Genomic DNA, 26,326 nt, shown 5'->3' with positions numbered 1-26,326 from the left:
ATTTACAGATGAGAAAAATGTTGTCACCTATCACACAGATAACAAATGAGAATCAAGATTCAACTCCAAATTCTTTTGTTTCAAATCCAGTGTTATTTTCATTCAATCATGAACCTCGTTACCAGTTTCATAGTTTCAATTGCACCTCTATGCAGATGATTTCCAAATCCTTATCTATAGTCCAAACTCTTGTTGAGCTTTAATTTTGAATTTTCAATTTCCCATCTGATTACAGATGTTTGAATGTTCATAAGTTCATAGGTTGGAGTTAGGAAGGACTTTGAAGGCCATCAAGACTAACTCCTTCATTTTACAGCTGAAGAAACTAGGTGACTTGTTTAACATTTTTACTCTAAATCTAATTTTTTTCCATTATATTAATTTGCATTCTTTTTAAAGGACAAGGAAGAACTGAAAGGTAGAGAGATATAGGGAATGAAGAAGTACTTTTGAAATCAGAAAGAGCTGGCTTCAAGTTCTATCTCTGACCTACTAGCTAGACAAGCAACTTCAACTCAATTCCTTAGAGACAATTTTCTAAAACTATTATCCACAAAAGCAATTGATGACCTCAGTTCCATCTAGCTGGGAGTGCCTTCTTCCTATTAAATTACAGAAATTACAATTTTGGTGGAAAAAAAACACATGCACACACAAACAAACAACTTTTCTTCATCCAAAACAAGGAAAAATTAAATTATTTTTGAGGTAATAGTTGTTGTAGGCACTTTATCAAACCATGTTATGTATGTGTGTATATGTGTCTCTAGCACTAAGTAGCATAATTAGTAATATGGATAAAACTTAATACTAAAAACATTTACTTCCAAATATGCAAAATCAGAAGCTATGCTGAAGAGAATTTCAAAAGGAAAATAGAAAAACCACATTAAAGCTCCATTGAGTTTCTGAAACCTAAAATACAATTAAGACTCAAATTCTGGCCTGGATGAGTTCTGAAAAATCCTCTTAAAGGGAATAAAACTGCTCACATTCAATATTAATGTGCTGATATGCTTCAATTTCTCAGTACTCAAATACTAGTATCCCATTAAGTATGGGAAGAGGCCAAGAAATTTTAAAAATGAAGCCAAAGGCAGTCAGAAAAGTCCTGTACAAACTACCTGCAGAGCATTTATTTTGTGGTGTTGAAACACAAAATGCATAAGCAGGGAATCCCTGTAGCTGCACAGTTATGACTGTGACAGTCAGTGAGATGATGAAGGAAAAGGAAAACCATAGAAGTCAAATCCAAGGTAGAGAAAATTACTTACCAACAGTCATTTAAGAAGAAAACTGATCAAACCTATAGCTATCCATGAGCAAGCATGAGGTAATATTGTGAACTGAATAACAGACAGACTCAATCAGGATTATCTTGCACCTCCAAAACTTATTAGCTGTGCAAATCACTTTACATCTTCATATCATACAATGCATCTGTAAAAATGGGTTTAATGATAGGATTTATCCCAGATGGTGTTTGTGAGAATAAAACAAAGTAAAGGCATTGCCATTACTGACAGAAAGGCCGTCCTAATACTTTTTCATCAGTTGCTTTGCTTTTAGGAGATGCTGTCTCTTTCAGAAGTAGCCACAAAATAGGTAGTATTTAGATTTAAGGCAATCTGTACAACTATCATCACTAATACAAGAGATATTAGAGAAAGGAAAGTGAAATAAAGGGATCAGTCTTGGATGAGCCTTTAAGGCCTGAGTCATTTGACTATTTTGAACTAATTGAAGGGCAATTAAATGACTTGGAGATTGAACAGGATGAGAACCCTGACCTTATTCCTGATTAAAAGACTTTGCTTCAAAGCAATGTAAAGTAGGTATGAAGGATTTGTAGATTAATGTGATTGATGTGATCTCAGACAATCTGGGATAAAATATTTTGTTATATCTGTTCATGTGTAGAATTCCACATATTCCAAAAAACATTCTATACTATTTTTGTTAGAAAGGTATTAAAAAAATTAGAACCAAGTAAAGACCATTTTAATCTCACTTACATATGTCACTGTTCCCAGGAGAAAAGATACTGTACAGTGAAATGAACCAACAAATTGAAACTATTTTCCTTAAATTTTTTATTTTGCTTTATTAAAAATCTCTTACAATAAAAAGTCATAACATATAAATAACTATATATCCTCTGAGGCTTGCTTTTGGTACATAGCCAGTGATAATCTAGAATTAAATTATGGAATAATACTGAATAACAAATTATTCAATTGGGGGAAAGTTTATCCAAATGGATCTTAACATTCAACTTCAATACTAACTTTTTAGAAGTTTTATGAATTATAGACCTCATTCATTTTGGTAATGTACTTTTTTAGAAGTTCAATGAAATGCATAAAACATTTAGCACATAGACCTATCTAAAAAATTCTGCTTTCAAGTATTGTTTCAAGATAGTAGACAACCTTAAAATGAAGTAAATTCTAACCATCACATTCTTTAGGAGGTATTCCAAATTTAGTCAAAATCTGTCAACTCATTTGGAAATTATACTAGAAAAAGCATAAAGACAACTGTTCACCATTTTGAATCTTAAGTGAAACAGAAAATATAGAAATTCTTGTTTAACAACAAATACTGTCCATGCCTTAAAGACTCTTTGAAGGTTTGTACTAATTATATGCCTTAGAAATAACTTTTTCCCATGAATTCATTACTAACTAGAATCTTTGACTTAATTTATCCATAACATATAAATGATATAAGATTAAAACACACAAACACTTAGGCTTGGGAGATAAAGGTATTTTTTGCAGTTTAAAGTTAACTGAAGTTTAAAATCCAGTAAAACCATCAATAAAAATTATTCAGTACATGCAAACATAAGAAATCCATAGATTTTATATTTTTCTTTGGATTTGCTGAATGGTTCTCAAAATGCAGCAGTGGCAGCAGAAACAGTGGTGGTGGTGGTGGCGGTGGTGGTGGTGATAGTAGTAGTAGTACTAGTAGTACTAGTGGTAGTAGTAGTAGTAATGTTAGTCCAGAAGGCAAGGAATGATAATTTAGCTTTTGATCTTCAGCATATACTTATGTTGTTAGTGTTCATTAATTGTCTTTTAGCTATCTTAGTCACAGGCGAGTCTTCCCTGGGTAAATTATTGTCTTGTAGCATCAGCAGCTAGAGTAGTCTGAAAGGTATCATTCACAAAAAGCTGTTATTTTTTTTCCCACAGATCTTCAGGGATGTTAAACTTCAAGCCACCTATGAACACCTGGCTGCTCACACTAGGAAACAAACAGCCAAGATACAAATATCCAGCTTTCTTCATTACTATAATTAGATCTATAAGAGGTTTTACTTTAAAAGTTCAAATTAAATAACAGAAATTAACTACCAAATTAGGTCTCCATGAACATATGCATAAATACATTGGCTTAATTTAAGTGGTTTAATGGATTAAAACTTAAAATATAAGCTAGTGTAAAACATAAGAATCATAATAATTAGCTCTGGTTTTCTTTCTTATTTTTCCCTTATTTAAGAATGCCCACTATTTACTTGCAAAATGAAGAGAACAAGCATATAACATTCTGTTACATACTTACCATCTCTGGATGAAGAAGTTAACTAACCATCTTTTGTCATTTCTCCATTCACATTTGCTCATACTAAATGTTTTCGCCATAAGAGCCATTTTTTGGAGGACTATTTAAAATCAAGATGTAAATTTATTTCATCACTTTACATAGTTACTTACGAATAGAAGATGCAGTGGAGGTCCCCCTGAGGAAGTGCTGCAATCCATCTTCACTATCACTTGAACTAGCCATACTGTTTCTCATTTGCATCACTGAAATCTGCGAGCAAAGACTGGGCTTGCGTTCCAACCTTTTGGCATTCTATAAAGCAAAGATTTTGGATGTATCTTCATTCTCAATGTGTACACCCAATAAATGAGATTCTTGAATAGAGATTCAGATTATCCCTGCATTTAAACAACTTCTTCATTATAATTTAACTTCTTTTCTAAGGGAAGCCTTTACCTTTTCAGGTCTCCAAACTTACTGACAAAACTTACCACTTCAATGTACTAGAATATTTATCAAGTTATATAAAAACACATAATGAAGAATAAAATGTACCAATATTTATCTTAACTTAATTTGTATTAAATTTTAAACTGCAGTAAGACTTTTGGGACAACACACACACACACACACACACACACACACACACACACACGCACACTCTTTCCCAGCTAGATTTAAGTCCTCAAGAATAGAGAATCACTTTCATCGTTGTATAACCAGCATCTAGCACAGTACTTGGCCTAAAAAGATGCTTGATAAATACTTGCTGGTTGATTGCTAATGTTTTTAAAGAAATGTTATATGAAGTAAACTATTTACTTTGGGAAATGGATGAACTTTTCAGCAATACTATTTATCTATGAAATATATATTGGCTGTATTACTCTTTTATTGCTGGTGATAGACTTATAGTGTGTGTCACATATTCCAGAATAAAACAAAAATGCAAGAGTAGACAAGTCAATACTGAAAGAACTATTAGAGATAGTATAAAAACAAATGAAGCCACTTGTACATCAATCCAAAACAAATTAACAAGAGCAAAAATATGGGAGGCAGTTGTTCTCAAAATAGTTTTGATATACTTTACCATGAGAATTATAGTTTCTGAAAACACAAATTCATACAACAGAAAAAGGAGATCATTATTTATAATGCTATAAGGATACTCCTGTTTTATATAAACTATTTTATGTGTTCAAATTGTGTTTGAAAATGTTTAAAGTGTGGAAGGAAAGTTAACTGGTTTTAAAGATGAGGTTGGCTTAAAGAGTATGTACAACTGTAGGGTTTAGCAAGGAAGTAATTCAATGATAACCAATACCTACAGAATAAATGGATTGTTAGTGACTTGGTTGCTAAGGTAACAGTTTTCCCAATGAAAAGAAATAATCACAAGCTTAGATACAGACTTTACACAGATGTGGATAAGATGAGTGTGGTCAAAAAAAAAGATAATGACAAGCTCCTCTCTGGAAGAAAGCTTGTGGATGGATATTCATGGTGGGGAAGTGAAAGGGGCTGGAAACTCTCTGAAATGAAATATTAGAAATCACTGGAACACCTCCCTTTTGATACTTGTGACGTGACTTTACCTCCCTTTTGATACTTGTGACGTGACTTTACCTCCTTCCAAGTTAGAGGTCCTGAGTTAGAAGGGAATGATGAGCTTTTCCAACCTTATAATATTAACAACAAATATAATTACAAAATGCTTTAGTACAGATTTTCTTTAAACATCCAAGTATGATTCTATTCTCAAAGATTTGAAATATATATGTTGTTTATGAACATACTTTATTAATCCAAAGACCTATGAAAAAATTCTCCATTAGCCACGTAGATTGCAAACCTTTTATGCTTTAGAAAATGATTTAATAAGTTGCTACAGACAAAAACATTCTTCACTTTTTTGGCCAACCTTCTGATAATGAACCTCTTGGAACTTGGCCAGGCTGATCCTTAGGCAACAGATATACAGGATTATAAGCCTTTCCAGCATGGTGCATTCTTCCAAAGTTTATTTTCAGTTGATGGGTATTGAGAACCTAGAGTTATCTTCATGCCATTATAGGTATCAGTATAGATGTGATACCTTTGGGGAATTTTTATTGTATAAAGTATAAAACTGTAGTGTGTATGTGTGTTTACAAGAGAAAAAAATAAACATAAAAGGCCACAGTTTGAACCTCCAAGGTACCTTTTAACTCTGAAATACTGTGACTTACCTTATCATTTAATGTGGGATCATTCAAGGAGTATAATTTATTTGTGATATCCTTTCCAATAAGGTATCTAAATATTTCATAAAGGAATGGTTCTGATTCCAGAAAAAAAGTTAATCTCTCTCTTGACCAGCACAAGAATCTACAAGTATCATCTGCAACAATGGTGACCTGGAAAAAAATACAAATATTGGGGGGGGGGTGTTTATGTGAATTGTGACTATCATACCATGCTAGAGGAAAGGCGAAATGGGATTATTTTATAGAAATTATTTTAACAATTATTTATTTAATCGGTTCAATTAATTCAAAACATTCACAATACACAGGTCTTTCTGTGTGTATAAAATTATAATGAGATATATTAAGCAGTTCAAAAACAATTACTTAACTAAATAAAAAACAACCTTATAGATATGTGTATAACACTTTTAACATCTGAGATATCTTGTAAACAGCACAAGGACAAAATACCAGGGACTGGAGGGGCAGCCTTCCAGGATATCTAGGTATAGATCAGGGTTGTTCAATACACACATCACAAGTGACCAATCAGTTGGTCAGAGGCCTGTGGTGAATTGATATTCCTGGTGCAGGGATGATTTATGGGCTGCTGCTCTTCAAAAGAAAGTTTAAAGAGAAAGAAATAAGCTTCTTAGGGCAAAAACTGGATAAATGAACTAGATTAGCTTTGCAAATTCTTTCATTTCTAGTAACTGGCTTTGCTAATTAATTTGATATCACTGTCTGGCTATCAAAGGAAAAGTTTGACTAGTGAGGTGACTTTTGTTGGGGGCAGCAATGGGGAAGAAGGGATGAGAAACTAGCTCTAGTCTTTAGCAAGACAGTACTACTTTATGAGTGATCTATCAGGACCAATCACTCTAGCAAACTGGGAGATAGGAGCTAAAAAACCCAGACCTTCATTTTAAACTCGATTATAGAAAAAAAGGAAGAAAATTTAGTATTTCCAACATGAAGCATGTCTACCAATCAAGGAAAATTAAATTCTGGGCCTTCAGAAAGAATTTTAGAAAGGCTAACTTATCTACTATTAATTGCGACCCCCTCCAACCCCAACATAAAATAAACACATCACCAGCTTCTTTGTAATATTGGGATTTTTATGGAACAATAAAAATGAAGCAATTTTCTCTCCTTTCTCTCTAGACATTTCTATTCCTAAACAATTGATACTTAGCAAGTTAAAAGGCTTAACCTTTTTAAGAGGGAGATAATGGGTTCAGTGAAATATTTAAAAACAAAAAGCAATATTAGGAATTCATGTAATCAAATCTCTCAAATTCATTGATCTCCAATAAGTTGATTTGTCTAAAATCAGAGACTAAATAGGAAAGCTGTGATTTGATGAATGAGTTAATTTAAGTACTCACTATGTGCTAGGCACTGTGCTAAACAAGTAGATACAAGTAGGGAAAACAATCTAGTTATTGCTCTTAAGAAGCTCATACTTAAATAAGAACATAATGACATAAAGAAAAGTTTAGGTATAGGACAAATGGAAAGATCTGGAAGTTCTAACAATGCAGCATCTGGGCAAGGCAACGATCAGGGCTCCTTAGGATAACATCATCAGTAAGTCATATGACAATTCAGAGGGCTTGCAGGATGCAGAGGTTATAGTGGTAAGTTAAGAGGTTATGATACCATATTCTAATGGTCCTATTCATTGGTAGGAAGAGGGTTACCGATTCCCACTGCATCTAAGCTAGGAGAACAGACAAGGTGATGAGCAATCAAGCAGCTTGGGTTTGAGGTGGCTGGGGCTAGAGCACAGAAAATTGAGGAACTGAACCCAAGTCCCTGACTTGAGAATCAAGAAAAATGAATGAGGAATAACCAACATAAGTTTAAGTACTCCTTAAAGCAGAAATCAATAGTATTTTTAAAAAATGTAATAAGACTTAAGATTCCATAAAATTCTGCAATGGACAAAATAATAGTACTTCAAACCTAAAGAGTATTTGTAGATCTTCCACACGTTTCTTCTACACTTATGAAATTTATTAGCAATATTCTAATTAGTAATACAATATGCTAATTTTAACACTGATTCTAATGCTAAAGCTAAGAAACTGTCTCAAAGGCATTTTTTTTGTGTGTTTTTTGTATTTTTTACAATCCTTCCTCCACAGTAAGGTAATGTTATTAAATAATCCAATCCATTCACAAAATGGCTCTCTGCATCTGCTCTGGTGTCTTCTGCCATATCACTGCATATTTATGCATGACTGAGATAAGAGTTTCCTTAACATTGTTATTTCGATAACCTGAAGCTGTTCTGTTACCTCTGGGCTCTCATCCTCTCCTATTTATACAGTGAAGCCCATGGCAAACAGGCAGAAGAGCTCAATAGCGGCTCCTCCCTCCATAACCCCCACTTCCTCCACTGCCTCCTGGACCATAGTTTCCTCCACCATATGGTCTCCCCATGTTCCTGCTACCACCAAAGTTTCCACTCTTCATTGGACCATAGTTTGAAGGTTGCTGATTATAGTTTCCAAAATCATTGTAGTTCCCACTTCCATAATTGCCTCCTCCATAGTTGTCATAACCACCTCTGTAGCCCCCACCCTGGTTGCCATAGCCAGGTCCTCCGCCACCATATCCTCCTCTTCCTCCTCCATAACCAGGACTACCTCCAAAATTGCCACCTCCTGGTCCTCCTCCATATCCATTGTAACCATCTCCGAAACCACAACCACTTCTGTATCCATCAGATCCTCTCTAAAATTGCTTCCTGGGCCTGGTCCAAAATTTCCACCACTGCCACGGGAATCCCCAAAACCAATGTTTCCTCCTCTTCCGCTCCTAGAACTCTGAACTTCCTGCATCTCTTGTCTAGATAAAGCTTTTCTTACTTCTGCGTTATGGCCATTGATGGTGTGGTATTTTTGCAATACAATTTTATCCACAGGATCATGGTCATCAAATGTAACAAAACCAAAGCCCCCTTTTTTTTTTTTTTTTAAACCAGACTGTCTATCTGTAATTATTTCAATAGTATCAATTTTCCCATATTCCTCAAAGTAATCTCTAAGGTGATGTTCCTCAGTGTCTTCTTTAATTCCACCAACAAACAGTTTCTTCACAGTAACGTGAGCAGCAGGTTTTCCAGATTCCTCTCTGGCTACTGCTCTTTTGGGCTCAACCACTCTTCCATCAATCGAATGAGGTCTTGCAGACATGGCTGCATCCACTTCAGCCATAGATGAAAATGTTACAAAACCAAATCCCCTTGATCTTTTGCTTGCAGGATCCCTCATGACCACGCAGTCTGTGAGTTTCCCCCATTGTTCATAGTAGTTTCTCAAACTTTCTTCTGTCGTTTCAAAGCTTAGGCCTCCAATAAACAGTTTACGGAACTGTTCCTTTTCTCTCTCCATGGCGGAGTCGGTCGCCTCAGGCCGGGCCCAGCAGCCGAGCGAGATGAGAGGAATCTCTGCGGCATGGCAGCCCCTCACCGGCCAGAATGTGATGGTTTTCAGTCCCTGTTCGGGTGCCAAAATGTGGAGGTCTTCCTTCCAAAATTAGCCCGGTTAGTTGAAGCCTAACTCTCTGCCTGGCTCCAAGAGATCTTGCTGTTTTGTCCTTGGCTTCTGCTTCTGCTTTCTTCAGCCTTCAGCCAGCTGCGACTCCTGGCTTCTCAATCTTCAGTCTGTCCCACCTGAAGAAGTCCTTCAAGCTTCAAAAGCTCCCTATATTTATGTGATCTCCCAAAGGTTAACTCCACCTTCTGGAGGGAGAGGGATTCTGGGTTATCTCCCAGAGTACTCTTTGGTCCTGAGAGAGGTGTGAATTCAGACTAAGCCAGCCCTGAATTCTCATGTGAACTCCACTCAGTACTTAGATACTTGAGCTCTCTAAAGGTGTGAACACAAGCATTGTTCAATCAGTTCCACCTAATACCTTGTTTCAAGTTCTGGCCCAAAATCAGATCAAATCAACTCCAATGTCTTCACACTTTGTAAAGAAATGTCTTAACACTTTGTAAAAGATTCCAACAGATAAATTCTTTGGCTGTGTCAATCCATGAAAAAAAAAAAGTCCTCAGTCTTGTATCTTCTGCTTTTGTTTCTACAGTGACATTAACAAAATTACAGGAAAGAGGATAGAAGGTACTAAGAATCAAGCAGTCTTCAGACTGTCTAAAAACATAAATTTATCTCTTAGTAAGAGCTAAATGTAAGATTTTTTTTTTTTTTTTTTTTTTTTTTTTTTTTACAAATAAGTAGATATACTATTGGAAGAACTTACTTAATCTTTCACTTTCATATGAATGAAATCAGAAAACAAACAGGATGCTACAGTTAAATGGAAGGATGGCTCAGAAGTTTTCCTTGCAGAGATAAATAACTTGGTTGGTTTAATTGTGCCAACAAAAATTTCACAGGATACTTGGCCAGCTCATACTTCAGTACTCATGATGAATACTTGGCAAAAGACCAAGATCTTTTGAAAATTAATTGAAACTCTTGCACCAGAACTTGTTGAGGAGAATAAAAATGTAGAGAAATTCTACAAAGAATTAAGAAGACTTTCCAAATTAAATAAATATTTTGAAACATGGCAATGTCAATGCAAAGAGAGGTATGGCAAGAGCCCATGAAATATGTGGTTCTTTGGTTCTATGATATCAAAAACACATGAGAAGCTAAAGAAATATATAGTCTATCAAAAAGTTTCACATCTCCATGTCATGAATACTTTTTTTTTCTTAAGAAAAGAATTGGCAAGTGCTTGACATGAAAAATACCAAAAGCCACAGAATAACAAAACTGGTTATATACTTTAATAGGCAGGAAGAAATTTATTGCTGACAGGGAGAGTCATTCTCAAATCAGATGTGATCCTATAATCCTAGATAGTCAGACTTTTAATTTGTGAAGATCAAAATTTTAAAAATGAGATGACATTCAACTAAAAATTTCCCACCTAACATATTTAGCATATTTGGTGCCAAAAAAAAAAAAAAAACTAGATGGAAAGATGAATGTCTACACAGATTAAAACCTCACCTTTAAAAAAAATTTAACTGGTAATTACCATAATAAAGAGACCAAAAGAACAGAAAAAACACGTAAGCCAGTCTTGCCAAATTGAGAGATACAGCAAACAAGACCAATGCCAGTTTAGAATATAAACTTATTTATAAACTCTTATGAAGAAGACATCAAGGTGTTTGGCACTATTACAGAGAAATTCAGTTCATAGAGCTGGAAAAAAATTAGAGTTCATGTCCAACCCCTTGATATTACAGGTGAAACTATAGCTCAAAAAAATTAAATGAAAAACTTGAGGTAAAAGTTAATAAGTGTCTGAGAAATCCAAATTAGGATCTTCTTGAAACCAAATCCAAGAGGTAATAGGTAGTGAGTTGGACAAAAAAAGAGTAGGTGAATTGCCTTTGGGCTATTGGCCTTGGGAAAGCATACAATTATTTCAGTGAATCCAAGCTTCTCTCTAAAACAAAGATCCAGCTTTTTAAAATGCCAACATTTGTCCTTCAGTGAGGAATCAATGCAAGTCAGAACAACAGAAACAGAAGCAAAGAGTTTGAGCAAGAAGAATCTCAGCAACTATCTAATTAAAACCATACAAGAAAGGAATCCTCATTGTAATACACAGGACAAGTGGTCAACTAGCTTCTCACTGGAGATGAGGAAATCACTACCACTTCTCATTCCACTTTGGGGCAGCTTAAACTGTTTAGAAGTTTTTCCTGATGTCAAACCTAAATTTTCTTCTGTAACTTCTACCCATCAACTTCTGATTTCATCCTCTGGGACCAAATAGAAGAACTCTAATATTTCTTCTCCTTGCTAATCCTTCAAGTATTTGAAGATAATGATCATGTCTCTTTCAACTCTTTTCTTTTCCAGGCTAAATTATCTTAAGCTTCTTCACTGATCCTTCCATAATATGGATGCAAGGTCCTTCATTGACCTAGCTGCCTTCCTAGGGATATTATCCTGTTTATCATCGTGTTTCTGTAATATTCAGAACTGAAGAAAGTACTTCTGATAAGGTTTGACAAAGCCAGAGTATAGTAGATCTGTGTCCCTCTTTTCCCGGAAGCTATGTTTCTTTTAATCCAGTCCAAGATCTCATTTAACTTTTTTTGGCCCCCACATCACACTGATGCTTCATATTGTGTTTATAATCCATTAACAACATTCCTCCCCATCTTTTTCATTTTCATTTATCACTTTTTCTTGGTATTCTAAATGTAAGATTCTTGTATAAATAAACATATTATTGAAAGAATTTATATTAATACTTTACATTTACAAGAACAAAACCAGAAAATAAGTATAATGCTACAACTAAATGAAGGATGGCCCAGAAATTCTCTTTGCAGAGAAAAATAATGCACTTAGCAGAATTAGTTTAATTGTGACAAGAAGAATTTCACAGGCCACTTGATCATCTTCTATTTTAGCATTCATAATAAATATTTGCCAAAATACCAAGATCTTCTGAAAAATAACTAAAATTTATGTATCAGAACTTGTTGAGGAGGATGCTACTTTATAAGCATTTTTCTAGTCTTATACCTATGAAGTTAATTTTTTTGTTTCTAAGTATAACATTTTATATTTATTCAAATTTAATTTCATTTTATTAGATTCAGTCAAATGCTTTGACTTGTCAAGATCCTTTAGCTTTTATATAGTTTATTATTTTTATATTTAAGTTTTAAAAATGTAAAAATTAATTTATTCTCTCTGTTCCTCCCTTCCTCCCTGACAATTTAGCAAAAAGAAAAAATTAGCCCCTTAATATATAGCTGCATAGTCCAACAAAGCAAATTTCTGAAAATGTCTCTTTCTTTATTTTAAGGTCATCATCTCTCTGTTAGAAAGGGGTGGTATATTTCATCTTTATTCTTTTGGATTTGTGGTTTACTGTGTTGATGATAATTCTAAAATCTTTCAAAGTTATGTTTCTCTATAATGTTGCCAATGTTGTATAAACTATTTTAGCTCTGCTCGCTATGCATCAATTCATAAAGATTTTTCCAATTTCTCCGGAAATTGTCCATTTCATCATTTCTTATGGCACAATAATATTTCATTACAATTCTATCCTACAATGTGTATAACCAGTTTCCAGCGGGTGTCTTATAAAACCGCTAACTTAGTTTCCAATTTGGGACTACCACAAAAAGAACTACTGAAAGTATATTTGTACACATAGATCCTTTTTCTCTATCTTGATTTTCTGTATAGGCTCAGACAGTTAGGTGTACAAAATTTGGTAACTTTTTGGGTATAAGTCAAGATCTTCATTCTATCATGTGATGTATTAGCTATCATAGTACACATATACAAATTAATACAAAAATATGTAATACAATCAGTCAACAAGCACTTATTAAATGCCTACTAAATAAGGTACTGTGCCAAGTTTTGGAGAAACAGAAAGGTAAAAGAAGTGCTAAAACAAACAAATAAATAGTAAATACATTGATTCAATTACAATAAGTTTAACTTGTATCAACTTCTTGTATACCACCAATACAGATGATAGTTGAACCATCCTGATTAAAATCTCTTGAATCTGATGCATAAGAAATGAAGTTTGAAAGGCTGATCTCATTAGCACTTACAGAATTAGAAAAATAGGTAAATATAAAACAATTGTTGACTTGGTAGACATCAGGAAGAAAGCAGTCAAACTTGGAGGACTGGACTACAGTAGTCGCACATTTTGACAAAAGCTGGAGGGTGACTGAAGAAAGCGAGAGACATCCCTTAGTCTTACAAGTCACCATCAGTTATTCTAGAAAATATAGTTTATATGCATAGAGAAAAGGAATAAAATAGTAATCTAGGAAACAATTGGTTTTAAGAAAAAATATTTTACTGATGCATGTGACCTTTTAATTGTTCTCTGTCTCAAGCCTCTTTCCCCTCCAATCCTTTCTCTACAAAAGCCCAAATTTATATTATTCCTAAGCAGATCTAAGTCAATCTTCTATTCTAGGACAGAGCTTCTTAAACCTTTTCCATTCATGACCCCTTTTTGCCTAATAAATTTTTACAAGACCCTGTCTCGAATCTGAGCCAAGGTTTTCCTGGCAGCATTTATGCATGCACAGTGTAAAGTAAGCATGTTGTGTGTTCAGAGCCAAGGCTGCAGCAAAGTCGAGAGATGCAACATGGGCATACCTTAAATTCGTTACACATTTGATTTTGAATTAATTTTTGGTTGTTTCATTAAGAAATCATTTACTGTTGCCAAATATTTCACAACTCCCTACATTGTTATATGATCCCACGTTGGGTCACAAACTACAATTTAAGAAGCTTTGCTCTAAGAGTTTCAGTGGCTCTCTATCACCTCTATTTAAACTACAACCCCCCTTATTGGTATTCAAAGTCCTGCATAATCTAGATCCAACTAACCCTTCTAGGCTCTTTTATATCAGTCCCCCCATGTATTCTGTGTTTCAGAAAAATTGGAATATGCTAAACGACCACATTCTGTCCTCTCTCTTCATGCTATTGCATTGATTTTCTCCTGTGCCTGGAAATCAGTCTCTCATTGTGTTTATTTCTTAGTATATCTGAGTTCTCCACAGGATGGACTCAAACACTACCTCCTATAAAAAAGCTTTGCCAAATCCCTACAATTTGCTAGTGCCCTCCTCCTGAAATAAATTTGCATTTTTCTTATTGCATCTTCCTATCCCAGGGCAGTTTTGTTTCTATTTCCAAATCCCCAGTGTCTGACCCTTAACATTGACTGATTGAATGAACAAATCCTACCAATTAATATTTGGACAATCTCTCTGAATTTTTGCATTGGGGATTCAAAGATAGTTTTAAAAATGCATTTATATCTGAAAAATAATAAACCATTGCCTTAAGTTTAACTCATGTTAAACTTTATTTTTAACTGCAATAATGGCATAAAAGAACTGTACTTAATACCATATACTATACATACATATGGTTTCATCAAAACCAGGTCATGCCAAATTAATGACTTTTTTTGGTAAAAGTATTAAATAGGGAAATTCTATGAATAACATTTTAACTAGATTTTAGCAAAACATTTAATAGTTTAAATATTTTGTAGAAAAGATAGAAAGATGTAGGCTAGATAAAAGTTAGATGGATTTAATCAATCAATCAATATTTATTAAGAACCTATTATTATGTGCTAGGTATCATGCTAAGCAGTGGATTCATAATTTGTTGAATGATCAGACCCAAAGAAAAGTCATTAATATTTTAATGTCCACTCTCAAGAAGATCTCTAGCACAGTGGTGTCAAACTACAATTGAAACAAGGATCACTAAGGATCACTGTGGAACGCATATTGACATAGAAAACTACAAATTAGTATTGTATATAATTAACTATATATTTTTTATTTTGTTCAATATTTCCTAATTACATTTTAATTGGGTTTGAGCTATGGTTGGGAATGTGAAAAGCCCCCATTTTTTATTCTTCTGGTAGAGTGAATTGCATTAGATATGATTGCTTGACACTGATATATACATTATTAATAACTTATATAAAACATATTTGTTATATTTGTTAAATTTCTCATGGCCACAAGTTGGAAAGGCTATGGTATTTGAAAGAGACAGGATCCAGAAAGAGCTTCAACATAAAAATACTGAGGAAAATCTATTTTTAAAATTTTAATAGGAATTTAAAGAAATTATTAATTATGGATTCAAAAAATCTGTTGATAGTGCAAGATGGAAGAGTATCTAATAGACAGCAGAGTGTATGGAAAAAAAGGCCTAGGGATTTTAGCAGTATGTAAACTGAGTGTGAGTCAAGATTATACTGCAAAGCATAGTCTCTAAGACTAAAATACTGCATAGTATTGCTGTACTCTGCCCTAGTCAGACTGTATCTGGAGAAGCTTCTTTAATTCTAGGTGGTACATTAAAAGATGCATCCTAAAAAGTTAATATATTTCTTTAGATTATCAATCGGTATAGTGAAGGAATTCTAGATTATATGTCTAAGGTGCAATCAAAGCAAATAGGGCAGTTTAACTAGGAAAAGACAAAATCTTGGGGGATTATGACATTCAAATTCAAATATTTGAAGAGCTGTTCATGGAAAGTGGAACAGACACTTTCTGACTGACCCCAGGAAGATAGAACTATGAAAATTTATTTCATAGATAGAAAAGCACAAGTTCAATCTGAATGTCAATAAAAAACTATTAAGAATAGTAATATCTAACAGAGGAATGAGGTCCCTCATAGAGAAAAATTACAAATTGTAAATCCCATAACTCAGAGTGAAAACTTTTCCATTGCACTAGATTAGCAATTCATTTGTTTTAGAATATCTGTTATTTACAAGAAGTTCAATTAAATCTAGTAAGCTTTTATTAAATGCTTTCTAGGTGTAATGATGCATATACACATACATACATACATACATATCTACTTTCTGTATTATTTGTCTAAAAGACTAATCTAGAATAACTTTATTCTTAATGTGAATAATTAAAGAATAGAAAAAATTGACAAAACTAGAAACTGTATGCATTCATTTGAAAAATTATTATTTTTTTGTCTGAGATTTTATTTACAGATTTTACAACACATAAACAAATATTCTTTTAAAACTTACTTCTAGTCCTATCTAGTTCTAAGACTTAAAAAATAGCAAGACAACTTGGTTCTAAGAGTATAGAACCAGATTGAAAAGAAAGATGACTTGCAACTGTTGGTTAATTGGTTAAAAAAAGTGGTCTGGATAGGGAAGAGTCTTAAATATGAGATAATTCTTAAGGAAATATAATTTTAATTCTTTTAAATAACTAGAAATAAAGAAACAAAATGTAACCAAGAAGAAATCCTTAGCAGAATTGGTTTATGGACAAGAATTACATGTAATTAATAAATTATGTTTATATATGAATATTAGTTTTAAAATAATTGAAAACTCAAGTCTTTTTGGTAAATTAAACATTTTCTTTGAAATCTTCTATACTAATTTACTTATAAAATCCCTTTTCCACAAAGGTATAAAGGCATAAAAGTATATCTCAGTTCAGTCCCTAATTGATAACAAATTTTGAGTTAAGAAGGCTTCAAAATGAGATTTTTCTATAAGATATGTCTGCAAGGTTTGAGAGGTAAATATTTCTTTCTTTTCCCCATGAGATTGTTTCGATATGGGGTTAGTCACAAGCATTATAACTAAGGTCATTCAATTTTGTGGGTAATGGTTTATTTCTGCTAACTGAGCAGTTTTATCTAAAAGCAGAGCTGTCTCACCAGTTAGCTGACAACAGACTTCTATAAAACATGAAAGTTTTATAATAGATTCCAGGAATTTTCAAAGCTACAGTAGACTAAATTTGCTTCCAGACCAATTAGCAGGGCTCTCTTCAATGGCGTATTTGAGTTCCTGCTAAGAAAATATAGTTCATAATGGTGTCAAGTTAGAAACACAAGGATTTCTTTTGGTTTTGGAATAACAGTAAATCTTCACAACTTTCCTCTCCTGGGTCCATGCCCAGGGGAGGGGTTGCCTGGCAAACAGTGTAGCAACTACTGACTTTAGATTTTAAACCCATCCAACATAATGAGACTGTAGCTTATTCAAGCCACTCATGGCCACACATCAACAGTTTCTTTATTCTTAACATTTTGAGAAAAACAGTTCCTATTTGTTTTTCTGGCCATAAAAAACATATGTTCTTAGACTCTTTGTCACTGAAAAAGGAAAGTGGATTTGACAAACAAATAAAAAATACTAGTATGAAAACGGCAAAAAAAAAAAAAAATGAAGGAATTTCTCAACATGGTAGAACAGGAAATATGGAACTCTGTTTAGTCGTGAAGTGTTGGCTGTCTTCATTCTGTGGAAAATTTACCTAATCTTTTTGGGCATGGTGCCATATTATGTACACCAAGAACAAGGGAATGTGTCCTGAGAAAAAGGTTTATTCATTCTCTTAATACTTATTGAATTCCCATAGGGTGCTTGGAACAGTATACTAGGTACTAAAAGTATAAGGTTGGAAACTGGCCAGTGACAGATGGAATTACTTTACTGCATAATTTGAAGTTTTGCCTTTGTAAATTAAGATCCTGTTTTATGTGAGTCCTGGTTAAAACTTAAGAGTTCACCCACTTCCTACCAGTTTGACAGCCTGTGAAATCAGCCAGGCCACTTCTCCTCTGGGTTTGAATTTTTGGCAAATACGGAACAGAAGTAGGCAAGCTGTTATCCCTGGAAAAATCCATTCTTCTGGAATTTCCCCCCTTCCCCACTTCTCTTTGGGCTAAAAAAGCTTTGGTTTACAAGCCTTCAGGCCACAGAACAAGCTGTTGATTTTGCTAGAAAACAACAGCAGGGAGGCAGTTTTTATATAAAGTTTTATAGAAACCTCAATTTACATAAAAAAAACAGTTCCACTGCCAGAAAGACCATACCCAAAGAGATTAGAGCTCTCCTGTTGGTGACTTTAGGAAGCAGTTACCTAACAAATTATATGTGCTCCATGGAAAGAGATAGAACAGAAAGCCAAGTTATCAGACTGCTCAGTTACACACACACACACACACACACACACACACACACACACACAGTTCATAAGTATTACAAATAGTACTTCTGGTAGTGCCATCTCAAATCATATCCTCTGCTACAGGCTAAGGGGCAATCATTCCATCTGTTTGATTTTCCTCTCCCCCAGCCTTAATATTTGTTCAATTTCTTTTTTCTTTATGACAACAATGACAACTTTTATATTTCCATAATACTTTAAAGTTTAATTTTAAATTAAGCTAATTTTAAGAGTACTTTATGGTTTACAGTGTTTACATATATTATTTCTTTTCAGTCTCATCACAAATCTGTAATGAAAGTTCCATGATTATTTCTGTTTTACAGATAACAAAACTGAGGCTGAAAGGGGTTGATTAGACTTGATCACAGTTACACTGCTAGTAAATGTCTAAGGCAGGATTCAAACTCAAGTTTTCCTGATTCTTAAATCCAACACAATATTAATACACCATCTAATTGCTTTAAAATAACAAAGCATTTTCTTTTTAAGGAACCTTAAAAGGTGGGAAAGGAAAGAATTGTTAACCTCATTTTGAAGAGAAAAGGCCTATGATCAGAGAAACAATACAGTAAAATCTAAACCTAGGAATTCTGGTCTAATGCCTTATCTCTATACTACACTAATTAAAAAAATAAGAAAAACTAATAAAAATGCAAACATTCAATTATGCTACTTGTTATAAAACACTTATTCAATATTCTCTGGCGGAAAGGTTACAATTTATGGCTAAAATGAAGGAGAAAAGAACTATTATCCATGGATTTCAATCATCCTTTCATTGGCACAGGTAATAGAGAACTGGCTACAAGTAGACTTGGCCATCTGTGGACTAGCTGCCAAATGACAAAGAGATCTGAGGACTATTTTTATTCTTGAGCTTTGTCAATAATATAATTTTTGACACAACAAAACTAATATCTCTCATGGTCTTAACATTAGCCATTCCTTTTTCTAATTATAGAATTCTTAGACATGGCAAATTGGATGAAGATCTGGACTGGAAGTCAAGAAGCCTGAAATTTGACTTCCAAATTAGACATTTACTAGTTATAAAGTCACTTAACTTTTCAGAACTACAACTTCCATATCTATAAAGTGGATACAATAGTTCCTATCTAGTAGAGTTATTTCAAAGATTAAATGAGATAGTAAATTATAATAAGCATTTTGCAAATATCAAAGGTTCTTTTTCTATAAACACCACTACCATTATCATCCTCATCAATAATAATCCATTTATTCACTGAGAAATAGCCCTCCAAGCACTTTCTACAGAGATATGATGAGTGAAGACTCTGGAAAAGCCAAGACTACTATGCTTTAGGAAACCATGTTATCTTAAGAATCATATCTCTTTTTAACTTAATTTCCAGGAAGAAATAGCCTAAGCTAATGGAAAAAAAAAATACTTTGAGAGAGTGGGTAAAGCGGCAGTTTTAATGTATTAATGTTAAGTACTTTGCTATCAGGAAGGGTAGGACCTTTATTTAGGACCTATTCTGTGGCAGGCAATATATTAAGTGTTAGGGAATGCAAAGAAAGACAATGTCATTCTCAAGGAAATCACAGTCTAATGGGAAAGATAATATGCAAACAACAATGTACAAATAAGATTTATAGAGGATAAACTGGCGATAATCTCAGAGACTGGTACTAAGGTAAGACTTTAGCAAAAACTTGACAGTTCTGAACCTTTTGCCTTCGTCAAAAACTTTTTTCTGTGAAGTTCTAAAACATGAAATTTCACCAAGACCTATTGCTTGACCTCTTCTTCCTAGTTACCTCTACATAAAGAATTATGCCAGCCTGCTCTGTTCTACTGTTCTATCCATATTTCAAGATCCATATTTTCCATAGTACTCAGCTCTCTCATAGCTTAGCCATTTGCAAATTTCATACTTCACAGCTTTTTGTTGCAAAATGATAAGACGGAAAGGGTACCCACACTGATGAAATCACAGATCTTTTCAAGTATGAATGAATCAATGTTATTGCTTAACCAAGAAGTGAGGAAAACAGCAACTAAGGAAAAAAACAAACAAACTCCCCTCACTATCTTTGTAGCATTAATGAAATAATAGTTACTAGTAAAAAGAGACCAGCATTTTTTATTTCTTTATATAAAAAAAGAAGAGAGTGTCAGGTAATGAGGTAGTTATTCTTTTCTGAGGACAAAAAAGAAATTAACCATACTGACTTGTTCACATATAAATTATCACCATTTTAAGAAACTCATTCTCAAGTGTGTTCATTAAGTATAAGAAAAGTTAATTAATTTCTCCTCTATAATAAGGAAATTCAAGGTTCCATTAAGTTCTATAGAACCAAGATAATTTGTAGTTTTATCTGTAAGTTAAAGTCATTGATTTTAAATGAACTCTGTACCCATGTCATGGATGTCATACATTGATTATTCACAGCTAGCATTACTTATGACTATCTATTTGATTTTTGTGGAGTCATGAGACTGTTCTGCAGTTTTCTTTGCCCTATACCTAGTTATTATAAATCACATTGAACCATACCTGAAATTTTTCACCACGGTTCATCTGAGTTGATCGAAATTCAGGTGAATCTATAAAGGCACAGGGGTAAATATTATGCAGAAAATGTCCTCGATAGGAGACCTTCATTCTGATGATAAAAATATTTGTTAATAACATGCACATAGCATTTTGGCAGCAAATGATATTATGAATTTAATCTAAACATATTTAATATGATTATTTTCTGGTGTTTTGAGGTTATTTTTTGAGGTTGTTTTATTTTTGAAGACTGACAATAAATGCTCTCATTTTGAGTGCTCTCCTTCAATCTCTAGGCAAATATTTAATCAATGAACTTTCTTGATACTACTTTCTGGAGTATAGAGCATCTCTCTATAAAGAAGAATTCATTGTTTATGCTATGATATCTCAAGTTATAGTTGTTTTGAAACAATAATTTTAATCCTATAATGTCTGGCATCATTCTTCAAAGTTATATTTTTGGAAATCACTGAGAATAAAACAACCAAATATGCTTCTACCTTCCCCCCCAAAGGTAAGACTTAAAACATTATATCCAAACTTTAAGAAGAGTTTTTATTTCTTATTCTAATTTTATTATTATGCCTTATGGCAAACTGTAATTCTGACCCTCTAAAAGGAAAAAAAAATGTGTGTGGAGAAATAACTATCTTATAAACAATTAAGAATTATGTGAATTCACCAAGGTGTGCAGAAGTAAATTCAAATAATCTCCACCAGTAATATCAAAATGAATCCAATGATTACAATCAATTATTTTACTGCTATCTAAAATAGGAGTCTCAGTTTTCATATAACACCTACTTTCCCTTTAATAAAATACTCAGACGATCATCCACAGATGTTTTATCCTCTGCAGCATAGGTCTGGCCCTTTTTTATGGTCTGAATATTGCAAAACTGTCCAGTTAATCTTTTGAACAATTCTGGGGGTACACGTAATGGTTCAAACATTCGCCGGTATATACCAGTAAGTTCCTTTTCGATCTTTATCTGGAATACAAAGAATAAGGATTAGCTGAAAGGGTTGATTCAATAAACATAAAAAATTTATTTCTATAGTCTTTTCTTAACAGGTAAACATATTTTTAATTTATATTATGGATAATATATATTAATATAATAAAATATAGTAATTAATAAATAATATATATTAATTTATATTATATTATAATATAATAAGTTATATTATTTTATACATGGTTTGTGGAGAGAAAAAGTGACAATGCTGATTTGTGTTTTATATTCATTTTTTAAAAATAGCATTTATTGTTATCTTTTGTTTTTTACAAATTCATTTCTGGATATTACAACCCCCTCCTTCTAATAACACCTTGGCCCAGAATCAAAATCTTCTTTGTAATAAAAGTAGAAAAAAATTAAGCAAAACAACTAATACTGTAACTGTATTTTCACTGAAATTGAACAGTGTAAATAAATAATTTCATAACTTTTTCATAATTTTTCTTCTTATGGATTGTGAAATAACTGAATTTTTTGTTATATGACCTATTGTCATAATATAGTATAGCTAACTTTCTTATTTCTATAAATAAATAGCATGAAACTTTTGAGTATTGAAACAAAACAAAACAAAACATGTTCATTTAAAAATACTGCATCAGGATTAGAAATAGTCCACAAAACAATCACTATCAGAAAATATGTAGCAGTTTACTAAGCATAGTCTGTAGAGTCCTGAGACGTCCCTAAGATCAAAACTATTCTCATAATAATACCAAAACATTATTTGCTTATTAAATTACTCTTCCCTCTCCCAACTATTTATCTGTATGAGGCCAGATTTTCTTTAGCTGAACTAGAAACAATGCTACTCTTTAAAAGCATCAACTAGATTTCATATTTATACATGTGATTCTTAATCTTAGAAATATTTGTTTTTGTGGGCATTTATAATACTGCCTCCTCATTAAAGTAGAATTCAGAAAAGCAAACATTTAGAATAAATCCTCAAGAACTTTCAATACATGCATGACCTTATAGGCTCTTGGGTGTACATAAGAGCTGTTGCATTAAGCCCTCAACCCAAACCACAAATCACACAGATTAAAAGCAGAAGTAGATATGAGGATCTAGCTGTTTTATATTTCTATTAAGACAGACATTAATGAAATTTTCAAAAATGTGTAAAACAAAGCTACTCTTCTCACTTTCTTGTTTTGGAAACTATAGTGATTTTCACACAAAATAATTTATATTGACATATTATGGGTTTATTATCATTATTTTAAAGAGAATTAATATATTTTTTAAAATTATCAGCTTTAATTTTTAACATGGTAAATGTCAGTAAGTATAATTCACATTAAAAAAATCTCTTTGGAGGATCCGCAATAATTTTTCAAGAATATAAAGAGCTTCTGAGACCAAAAAGTTTAAAGCAGTCTTTTTTGCTTTGAGGGAAATTCATTATCCACCATTACTTACTACTTGCCATTTATGTATCATTTTTTGTTTTTATCATTTTTGAATACATTTCATAGGCTATCATGGTGTGAAATATAATTATAATATGACATAATGTCACATAGCATAGCATAATAAATTTAGCATATTATGTGATATAAAGATATGTGATCTCTGGATCATAGATTAATATATTTATATTATATGTTAATATACTAATCATATGTTACATAGGATATAAACATAGAACATTATAACATAATTTATTATACAATTAATTATAATAATTATTCATCATTATATATTACAAAATAGCATGTTACATAATAAAATTGATATAATATATTATAATTAATTTTGTTACAATATTAATGTATATGTATGTGTAATGTATGTGTAATGTATGTGGGTAATGTCAATTTGTAATATTTATTTATTTAGAGTTCCCCTTCATTATTAGCAGGGCTTAGCACATAGAAGTACTTACAATAATACTTATAAATACTGGTCATTGAAAAACAGCCTCCCCTAAACCACATCCCCAAATTTAAACATGTGTAATGTTTGATTATTCTCTGACCTGAGCTACTCTTCCTTTCTGGGAAGTGACTGAGCACTCTGGAATCCAATTACCTATGAAGACAATGGAAAATGACAGTGCAAATTGTGCTCAATTTTAGGACCTAATGCAACAGCTCTTATGAACACCCAAGAGCCTATGGAGTCATGAATCTATTGAAAGTTCTTGAGGACTTATTCTAAATGTTTGCTTTTCTAAATCCTACTTTAATGAGGAGGCAGTATTCTAAATGCCCACAAAACAAATATTTCTAAGATTAAAAACCACATGTATAAATGTGAAATCTAGTTGATGCTTTTGAAGAGTAGCATTGTTTCTAGTTCAGCTAAAGGGTTTTTGAATATCATGGCTCTGGGAGCTCTTGAGCATCCTATGGGAAATGGACTTTGGTTCACCGAAAATAATTCAAGATTAACCTATATCAGAGTTACTAGTCACATTTTCCATAGGCATTTCATTTCCCCTTAACTGCTCTGAGCCAGTTTGTTCATCTTTAAGATAATGACAGCTTGGGAGATGGAGAAAGAGTCAGCCTGCTTTTGACACACACTGGCTATGAGACTCCAAGGAAATTACTTCCTAGGGCTCTCTCACAAACTTTAAGCTACGGACCAGATACCTCTTGCAGCCATGGCCTAGCCATCCTTCAAGCCCCTTGTTCAAGTTGGTATCCTCAGAGAATGTTTCTCTATGAACCCAGTTCCCATTTAATTCACCTTTCCCTGTTTAAATTCCTATTGCACTAGTGCCTGTAACTCATAATTTAGCACTTTAGGGTACGTTGTCACTTTGTGTTCTGATTGCACTGTTTGGGTAAGTCCTGGTCTTTCCAAGAAGAATGTGAGTTTCTTTAAAATATTCTATGCCCACCTTTCCATTGTGCTGGGTACAGAGCAAGCAACATCAGCCACAGTTATGATGAAATGATAACTTTTTTCCATTATGTTTTTAGCATCATGTATTTGTATAGCATCATGTACTGCCATCAAAAAATGTTAAAAACAAACTAATTCATAATATAGAAGGAGATGTCAAAACTGATACTTTTAGAACAATTCACAGGATAACTAGCTAACTAATTTTTATGCATAGAAATAGCTAAATTTTTATATAAAAATTTTATGCATTATTTATGAAATATTGCCTTACAATTAGAATGGCTTTTATGAAAAAAAAAGATTCCATAAATAGAACATGAAATTATTGATTAGTCTTACAAAAAATGAATGTTGAAACAAAATTATGTGTGATGTGAAGATCAACTGTGATAGACTTGGCTCTTCTCAACAATACGATGATTCTAGGCAATTACAATAGACTGGATGCTAATCTCATCCAGAGAGAGAACTATGAAAACTGAATATGGATTGAAGCATAGTATTTTCACTTTTTGTTTTTTGTTTGTTTTTTCTTTCTCATGTTTTCTCCCCTTTTGATTTGATTTTTTCTTGTACAACATGACAAATATGGAAATATGTTTAAAAAGATTGCATCTATTTAACCTAAATAAGATTACTTGCTGTATTGGGGAGTGAGAAGATAAGGGAGGGAGAAAGAGAAAAAAAATTTGAACACAAAAACTTAAAAAAATGAATGTCTAAAACTATCTTTGCATATATTTGGAAAAAATAAAATTCTATTAAAAAAGAAAAAAATGAATGTTGAAAACTATCTTTACATGTATTTAGAAAATAAAATACCTATTGAAGAAAAAAAGAATTGTCCCTAGCCAAAGCTATGAAAATCTGATGTGGTTTTCTTCTGCTTTTTTCTATGGAATAATCTTTAATGTTTAAGTCATATGGACATTATTTTAGTTTGCTATCATAAGGGCTATGTTACTCTAAATCTAATTTCTACCAGACTGCTTTTTCAGTTCTCAAAGAACTTCTCAGATACATAGTTTTTAAATAATAATAGTCTTAATAAAATTTAGCACTTGGTGATTTATGAAAAAAAGTTATTTAAAAAAAGGTACTAGAGAAATCTGATTTTAGAAGAACTGAAAATACTGGAAACATACAGGGACCCAAGAAAATTCCTGTTCTATAATGTCCGGGCTAGCTCTCTGGAAGGCCTCAGGATCAGTCAGAGTCAGGATCAGTCAAAATCCTTGGTCTTTAGGAGGAGAAGTGAAGGAGGCAGGCAAGCTGCCACGTGGCTGGCTCATCAAAGATGAATCCTGAACTCTCGAATCTGGAACCTGAATTCTCTCCTGAGCGTGCTGTGGCAGAGAGATTCTGACTCTCTCCCTCAGCCTTCCAATCCTTGCCTCTGATAACCTCACCACAACACATTCAGCAATCACCAATTGTGAGGAGAGCCATCACATCACCATATCATCTAAGTATATGTTTATGGAAACATTATCTCACATTGAGCAGGTACTTAGCCTTAAGTGCTCTGCTCTCTTGGAT

The 26,326-nt window shown here is 33.0% G+C and overlaps 1 protein-coding gene and 1 pseudogene across 2 annotated transcripts in view; both read right to left on the bottom strand.

Moving 5' to 3' along the window:
* Nucleotides 1–26,326, bottom strand: part of BVES (blood vessel epicardial substance) — a 65,823-nt gene that overhangs the window by 25,605 nt on the left and 13,892 nt on the right. The window contains exons 5-9 of one of the 2 annotated variants that reach the window (XM_031964472.1): nucleotides 21,708–21,895; nucleotides 20,901–21,009; nucleotides 5,790–5,957; nucleotides 3,729–3,870; nucleotides 2,094–3,158 (exon numbers count right to left, since the gene is read on the bottom strand). In XM_031964472.1, the coding sequence (XP_031820332.1) occupies nucleotides 3,142–3,158; nucleotides 3,729–3,870; nucleotides 5,790–5,957; nucleotides 20,901–21,009; nucleotides 21,708–21,895 (624 nt within the window). In that variant the 3' untranslated portion in view covers nucleotides 2,094–3,141. Of the gene's footprint in view, nucleotides 1–2,093; nucleotides 3,159–3,728; nucleotides 3,871–5,789; nucleotides 5,958–20,900; nucleotides 21,010–21,707; nucleotides 21,896–26,326 lie in introns of those variants that run through there. The other variant, XM_012549242.2, reaches the window with a different exon arrangement.
* LOC116423159 lies at nucleotides 7,906–9,237 on the bottom strand (annotated as a pseudogene).

This window comes from Sarcophilus harrisii, chromosome 4, assembly GCF_902635505.1.
Source record: "Sarcophilus harrisii chromosome 4, mSarHar1.11, whole genome shotgun sequence".
NCBI classification, from domain to species: Eukaryota; Metazoa; Chordata; class Mammalia; order Dasyuromorphia; family Dasyuridae; genus Sarcophilus; species Sarcophilus harrisii.
The sequence above is the reverse complement of the archived record's forward strand: the minus strand, read 5'-3'. Positions and strand labels throughout refer to the sequence as shown.